Source organism: Sprattus sprattus (assembly GCF_963457725.1).
Source record: "Sprattus sprattus genome assembly, chromosome: 9".
NCBI lineage: Eukaryota > Metazoa > Chordata > Actinopteri > Clupeiformes > Clupeidae > Sprattus > Sprattus sprattus.
The window spans coordinates 23,273,205-23,281,243 of record NC_137928.1 but is presented as its reverse complement, the minus strand read 5'-3'; the positions used below and the strand labels follow the sequence as shown (position 1 = coordinate 23,281,243).

Here is an 8,039-nt window from a genome sequence, read left to right as displayed (position 1 = left end):
CTTAACTGAGGGATCTACATGCGTTACGCCATTACTAACGGAGTCTTTCGTACAATATTAAAAAAACAAAGCTTTATTTCAAGAACACACAGTGCTCAACACTATCCAATAACAACAATCAACAAACTGTAACTTGAAAACGCATAACTCACTGCACATCCCGCTAACCAGCAGAAATGTGATACCTTTATGGGATGTGAGGGAATCACAAAAGGTCTCTGATTAGACCAGTCCAGTCGCGATTATTTTAATTATTTGATCTATAATGTTTTCTTTTTTTTTTCATCTCGAAATTGTAGGAAGGGCGGCGCTCCAGCGCCCTGTATTGACGCACCGCCACTGCATGTAAAGCCCATTGCATTGCCTCTGTGTATGAAATGTGCTATATAAGTAAACTTGCCTTGCCTTAACCCTAAGGGGACAAAGGCCTGTTAGACATTTTTAGGTAGTCTGACATGCCTTGATGTTTTTGTATATTTACTCTCACTAAAAACATTGATGCATAAGTGGCATATATGTAGAAGATTAAGCTTCTGGGGGATGTTCTTTTTATGACTCTTGGCCAAAAACTGGCGGAGCTATAAAGGCATATTGACAGCAAAAATGAAAAACTAAATATCCCTCCAGAGGGCACCACGTGTGGTAAGGTACCACATGGACTATGCCATCCTTGGCATCCAATTGAAACTCTTCCTTTCAGGATGATCTCAGGGAATAAAAGTACATGTGAAATAAAGCTCATCACATAAATAACTGAAGCTACTGAAGGATCATGTCTAGACATGGAACTCAAATATGCCTTCTACTTTGGCTGCAGTCAGGCTTTGCATGTAACTTACTGGGTGAATTTGGCATGCCTAGTTTAGCAAAAGATGGAGATATTGTGGTTGGAGGTATTTTCCCTGTGTCTATCAAACAAAATGTCTTCAACGCCTCATTTGAGAAAGAGCCTCCAGAGGTGACATGTAACGGGTAAGACATGAGAATTCAAAACATTTAAATTTGAATTGGAAAATATTTTATAATGATGTAAAATACAAATGTACTTAAATAACCTTTTGTTTCCCCAGATTTGACATGCGTGCCTTTCGTTGGACCCAGGTGATGATCTTTGCAATTAATGAAATAAACAGCGATAGCACTTTGCTTCCAAATATTTCTTTAGGTTATAGGATATTTGATTCATGCGCTTCCCCAACCAACACATTACGTGCCGCCCTAACACTGTTGAGTGAGGTAACGGGGGACAGTTTTACTGCTCAGTGTCAGTCTCCTATATCTGCATTAATTGCAGAGTCAGGGTCATCACAGTCGTTAGCTCTTGCTGGAACATTTGGACCTTTCAACCTGCCAATGGTAATATTTAGTTATTATTATAATTATTTTCAGTTTGAGATATTTCACTTAATATATTTCAGGATGTTGTTGTGATCGCATGTACTGTACACATTTTACTTTCTTTAGAACTACAAACATGTATGACATGAAACTAATGTGTGCTCTGAATTTTTTGCAGGTTAGCTACTTCTCAACTTGTGCCTGCCTGAGTGACAAAAGTAAATATCCTACATTTTTCCGAACAATACCAAGTGACTATCATCAAGCAAAGGCTTTGGCTTTTCTGGTGAAAAGATTTGGATGGGAGTGGATAGGAACCTTACAATCTGATAATGATTATGGTAGAAATGGACTGTCAGCATTCACTACAGAAGTGAAAAAGCTTGGGGTTTGCATTGCATTTACCGGCACTGTTTCACGCACTGACCCGCAGAGTAAAATACTTGAGGTTGTTGACATGATCAAAACATCAACTGTAAGAGTTATTCTTGCCTTTGTGCCCGAGGGGGATCTCTATCCAGTAATGAAGGAGATAGTAAGACAAAACATTACGGGAATCCAGTGGATTGCAAGTGAAGCCTGGATAACAGCAGCTCGGCCTTCCACTCCTGAGATGTTTCAATCTTTTGCCGGCACAATTGGTTTTTCAGTACGCAAGATGGCAATTCCAAAACTGCGAAACTTTCTCACCAACATCACTCCCTACTCTAATCCCCGAGCTGCTTTTGTTGGTAGTTTTTGGGAAAATCTTGTAGGTTGTAAGCCATTTCACCATTTCAGCACATCATCCAGAAGCCCCGTCTGCAGAGGGGACGAAACACCTGATTTGAGAAGTGTTTTTTTTAATGTCACACAACTGAGAGTGTCCTACAATGTTTACAAGGCCATGTATACTATTGCACATGCCATACATCAGCTGATATTTTGCAATCAAACTTCTCCTCAAGAGAAGTGTTTAAATGTGTCACAGATCAACCCAAAGCTGGTGAGATTATTTGAAATTATATTTCATTTTATGCAAATAACATAAATATTCTTTAATACCTGCTGATTTATTGACAAATGTTGTTGTTTTCAGGTCACCACTCAGCTAAGAAAAGTAAACTTTGTAGATGTTTTTGGAGAGACTGTGTTCTTTGATAAAAATGGGGATCTTCCTCCCTCTTACGATATCATCAACTGGCAACTAAAACAGGGTGAGGTCCAGCATGTCAGTGTGGGCTATTTCAGCACGTCTGCAAATACAGCCTATGAGCTTGCCATACAGGAGGAGAACATTATATGGAGTACAGGGGAAGTGGTATGGAAAATGCATTCATTTGAAAGCTACTGTTATGTCATTAAAAATAACTACCTCTTATCCAACCATTCAAGTAAATGTTCCCTGGGAAAATCATGGTCTCTGGTGTCTTATGGCCAGGTTCCACATGCTGTGTGCTCAGAACTATGTCCTGTTGGCACGAGGAGAGCACGCATTAAAGGAAGGCCCAGCTGCTGTTTTGACTGTGTTCCATGTGCTGATGGCAGCATCACTAATCAGTCAGGTACACTGCATTTACACCAGGAGGTTTTAATTATTATGTTGCCATGAAACACCAGTAAAACAGTGAATCAGAATTATATTAAAGAAGTTGTGGCAAATGACCAGCATGGAAAATCAACAATCAACTACCTTTAAACCTTTTTAAACTTGTATCCAGTAATTGATCATAGCACATATGACAACAGCCACATACAACACAGTAATGTAGTAGGACATTTCTGATGACACAAAAGCTATATTTGTAATTCTGTGTAAAAATTGGGAATTTCATGTTTGTCAACCAGGAGCACTGGACTGCACCCTGTGTCCTGAGGAGTACTGGTCCAATGAGGGGAGGAGCAGATGCATATTAAAATACGTCGAGGTCCTGTCCTTTGAGGACACGTTGGGAATAATTCTGACAGCTGTGTCTTTAGGTGGGGCCTCTCTTACTTTAGCAACCACAGTGGTTTTCCTTGTGTTCAGGCACACACCAGTAGTGAGGGCAAATAACTCTGAACTAAGTGGCCTCCTACTGCTCTCCCTCTTCCTGTGCTTCCTCTGCCCTCTCACCTTTATTGCTGAGCCCACTGCCTGGTCCTGCATGTTGCGCCACACTGCATTTGGCGTGACCTTTGCCCTCTGTATCTCCTGTGTTCTAGGGAAAACATTAGTTGTGATTACAGCTTTCCGTGCCACTTTGCCAGGTGTGACTCAGTTTGGACCTCTACAGCAGAGGATAATTGTATATTCCTGCACTGCAGTTCAAGTTTTTATTTGCATACTCTGGCTAAATATCACACCACCCTATCCCCAAAAAAGGCATAACAACAAAAAGATTATTGTAGAATGCAACACAGGGTCAGACACAGCATTTTATGCTGTGTTGGGGTACATAGGCCTTTTATCAGGTATATGTCTACTTTTGGCTTTCTTAGCCAGAAAATTACCAGATAATTTCAATGAGGCCAAATTAATTACTTTCAGCATGCTTGTATTCTGTGCTGTGTGGATCACTTTCATTCCAGCATATGTCAGTTCACCAGGCAAATATACTGTGGCGGTAGAGATATTTGCCATTTTGTCCTCTGCATTTGGCCTACTTGTTTGTATTTTTGCCCCAAAATGTTATGTTATTATATTTCAACCTGAGAAAAACACTAGAAGACATGTAATGGGGAAGGTGCCTAAGAGTGAGCTTTGATTAGATTGTGGACTGTCCTCTTGACATACAAATATAAATCACCATTATTTCTGAATATACTGAAGCCTCTTCTGTTTGTATGTTTGGAAACTTTATGTTTTGATTAGAAGTAAATAATCTGCCTTAATATGAAGTTTTATTTGAAAAGGTGGCTTGTGAATTAATAAATAGTAGTCCACTAGTCCACATGCTCTTCAGATTCATTTCACAAGTGTATTATAAGTATATATCATACAAATAAAAATAAAGGCTAAAAAATACTTTTTGTGGTGATTCAAAGAACCAATACACATGCAGTTCTCTGAAGAACCAGTTCAGATTCCCTTCTTCAAAGAAAGTTGTAATTCCAAGTATACCTTTCACAGACAGTTCCTCCTAGCACCCCATTGGCAAAGGATCTCAGTAGAACCAGCCAATCCAGTTATTTAAAGAGCCACCATATAGTTCTTAGTATATCTACTAGTTTTTCCAACCAAGAACCAAAATAATTGAGCAGATTTACAACTGTAAAAATGGCCAGACAATACTTACAAATTATTCACTTTAATAGTAAGTATGTTTTGTGATCAGCACAAACTCATACATAAAGGCAATATACAGTCAGTTGAATCAAACCCCAGGACTAAATACACTTATAAAATATAAAATACCTATATAAATATACGCAGATATATTAATATATCGCATATGTAATTGAGAGTCTATTACATAATACACATAGCCTACTAAATTACATATTCCCTATTAAAAATGGGCCTTTCCCCACCATGTTCCATAATAGAGCAGTCAAATCAACCACAGTGCAGACTATCCCATATCCATTATTTTTTTACGGGGATACACAAACAATTAAAGGTAGTGTGATAGGGTCAACCCACGTAGGTGTTCAGTGGCTTGCACCCACTGTGAGTTATTTGAGAACTAATGAGTGTGTAACTTCCGCATAGATTAAAGAGGACATGCTCTCGCCGATTGTTTGACACAGACGTTTCCGTCACTAATGAGAGTAGGACGTAAGCTGTGGAGTGCACCTTGTGAGGAGTTTAATGCCGGAACTTCATGTTAGGCATCCGTAGGTAAGCGTTACTTTCTACCGGTTATGTCACACGGTGACCAAAACGGAACCAAAGAACGCGAGGGAGCAGCTCCCCGCTCTGACTACTCCAAGTGACGCACCACAACAAACCGGTGCGACATCAAGGCACTAAATGCATAATTATAGACAGGTGTGCGGCGGGAGTTTGTGGTGTGGGGATTGGCCGTGGGCATATGAGCCAAATGCTTTTAACCTAATGTGTTTTAATGTCATGCAGACTTTTGGGGAGGACGAGGCTGCGTGGTACTCCACCTGGGACCTGGCCAGCGGCTACTGGCAAGTCCAGGTGGAGGAACGCGACCGGGAAAAGACTGCCTTCACGACTCCCTTTGGGAGGACGAGGCTGGGACCGTGGAGAGCTCTGGTGTGTGTGCGTGTGGATACTCCGGATCGCCGACGAGAGAAGTGATTGTGTCTGAACTCCGAGACGAGCCGTCAGACAAACGAAACAAGGAGCAGAGGGCTTCGGACAACTGCCTACTGTACTGGAAGACAGGACGTCCCAAAGAGCTAAGTGAACTCCCCAGTGCCATTGTGAACGTCAGCTAGCCGTGGCTGCCAAACTGCCCAGATCTCCCTCGTTCTCTGTGCGTCCCACTCGACGCGAGCTAATGCTCAACAATAGACTTATCGTTGCCATAGCAACCTTACTGTGCCTGTGTGCTACGCTAGCTGCATCTGGCTACAATCTGCCGTGACTGTTGTCTGCCTGCCTGTGTTGTCTTTGCTACTTGTGTCCCTAGCTGTGGCCTGTGTACTTCCTGGGTGTTATCTGTTGCTGCCTGTGCTCCTAGCTGTTGCCTGCTGCTTGTTTGGCCAACGCCCTGAACCAAAGGCCTGCCTAGAGTGTGGATCTAATTGAGTGTGACCCCACCTGAGTGTTGTGTGATATATTGTGCTGTGGTGCTTGCAGTGCTTTCCTTTGACTTGTGTGCCCCACGCTTGCAGTGCGCTCCCTTCTGTACCCAGGCCCCGTTCGGAGCGGTGACAGCCAGCAGCCAGCAGCCAGCCCAGCGTGGAGCCTCCCAGTGACAGCGCCCCTCACCCACCTGCAGGAGGACCGCCAGGCAATTGTTGAGCCTCACACCAAGACTATTCCCCCCCCCCCCCTCGACTGCCCCCTTATTAGAGACTCTTAGACCCTCCTTCGCTTTTGTACTAAATAAATTATGTTTTTATTATACCGCTGTGTCTCTGAAGTCTATTGACTGGTGTGGCTCCTTGGACAGAGCCAAACAGTGGTTGGGTCAGAGCCACCCCCCACCCGGTCACAGTTAGCCTGGTCTACTATGTAGCCTGATCAGCTTGCTAAACAAGCTAAAACTGTTAAGCCAGAGACATGCAGTTTAGTCGTAACACGGCAGACCCTCAAACTTTGCCAACTTGCCCGTGCTTGCCACAAAACACAAAGTCTCTTATAACTCTTGCGTACATTGTTTGATCCAGAGAAAATGTCTAAGGGTGGAAGCTGGATCCGGCCTGAACGTGACAAATGCCTGACGGATATCACCTAAAGCACCACCTGTTGGTGGTTGGAAACTTCACTTTGTTTCAACACCTCGCATGTGATTGAACTTCTCCTACAGATTTAATGGTAATGCCTTCAAACGTGGTCAGGTTACTCTTCAGAAATGGGGAATTAAAAGGTATGAGAATCTTTTGCAAAGTTTGAAGGGTGTGGGCGTGGCAGATCCTCAAACTATGCACTCTCCACAACTCCAGTCACTTATAACTTATGCATATATTGTCGAAAGTCCACGAAAGTGGTGGATCATTATGAGACCCTCTGAATGCATGCCAGGTTTCGTGCAATTCCGTCCATGGGGGGCCATACAATATTTTGTTTTTATGTGACTGTACACCAACTGGCCTGTAGGTGGCCTGACAACTTTTCTTAACAACTTTATGTGACCTGTTTTAACAAACTACATTGCAAAAGAAAAATATACCAAAACAATCCACAAAAAAGTAGTACACAAAACATTACATAACCAAATCATCAAAATCTATCACAAATAATTCCTTTAATACATACAAATTTAACACAAACCAATTTACACACACAAAACACATAAAAACACAAAAACACACTGACAACCATGACTCATTCTGTGCCTTAACCCTTCCAGCACGAAGGTGCCCCGTGGGGCACTTTGTGGTATTTTTATTAAAATAATTTAAAATCTCAGCAAGTTTTTGTCCTACAAACATAAAACTAACACCCACAGCAACCTTGAACTTGAACCTTTACTTTTTAAATATATACAGTTTGAAACTAAAGTATAAATAATCACTTTGTAAGGAGGATATAACTAATCCCTTGCACATTTCAGCCTCTGAGTGAGGTTTTGACCCTCCCATTAGCAAATGACAACTATTCATATGATAAGGGCATGGTAATTCAGTGATCACCATTGGTTCCTGATGTGTCAAGAAAACCTGTAGGGGGTAGTGGGGCACAAAGACATTCCAGGGCTATTACGTCATGGCCATTGTCATTTGACCAAGGTGTCCCAGAATGTTCACACCTCTCTCATCAATATGCATAGTGGTCTAAGTGAAGAAAAGTGTCACTTTCTATAATACTCATAATTAGTATAGAAACCACACACACTTTCTGAATGCTAAACTCACCTATGTGGAGCAAACACCTATGTTTACAAGGTTCAGAGTAAAAAAGAAAACTTCCAAAATATTAACAATGTGTTTCTGTACAAAGTCTGAGCACCTCTAAAACTAGATTTAATTTTAGTGTCTTTAGATTTATTTTTAATAAAAAAACTTGTTTTACTACATTCCTTTTACTTTCATTCATTTTTTGCTGATTATAATCATAAATGCCACTTTGGCCTCATGGTTTTTAGTTGGGTGAAATATAC

The 8,039-nt window shown here is 41.5% G+C and overlaps 1 protein-coding gene across 1 annotated transcript; it reads left to right on the top strand.

The window, feature by feature from the left end:
* Positions 1-772: 772 nt before the first annotated feature.
* Positions 773-6,192, top strand: olfcn1 (olfactory receptor C family, n1; the record flags this gene model as incomplete). Its single annotated transcript, XM_080845024.1, has 8 exons — positions 773-972; positions 1,071-1,356; positions 1,517-2,323; positions 2,417-2,638; positions 2,759-2,882; positions 3,166-4,043; positions 5,378-5,524; positions 6,130-6,192. The coding sequence occupies 8 exons, from the start codon at positions 773-775 to the stop codon at positions 6,190-6,192; spliced, it is 2,727 nt and encodes a 908-aa protein (XP_080701150.1).
* Positions 6,193-8,039: the final 1,847 nt, after the last annotated feature.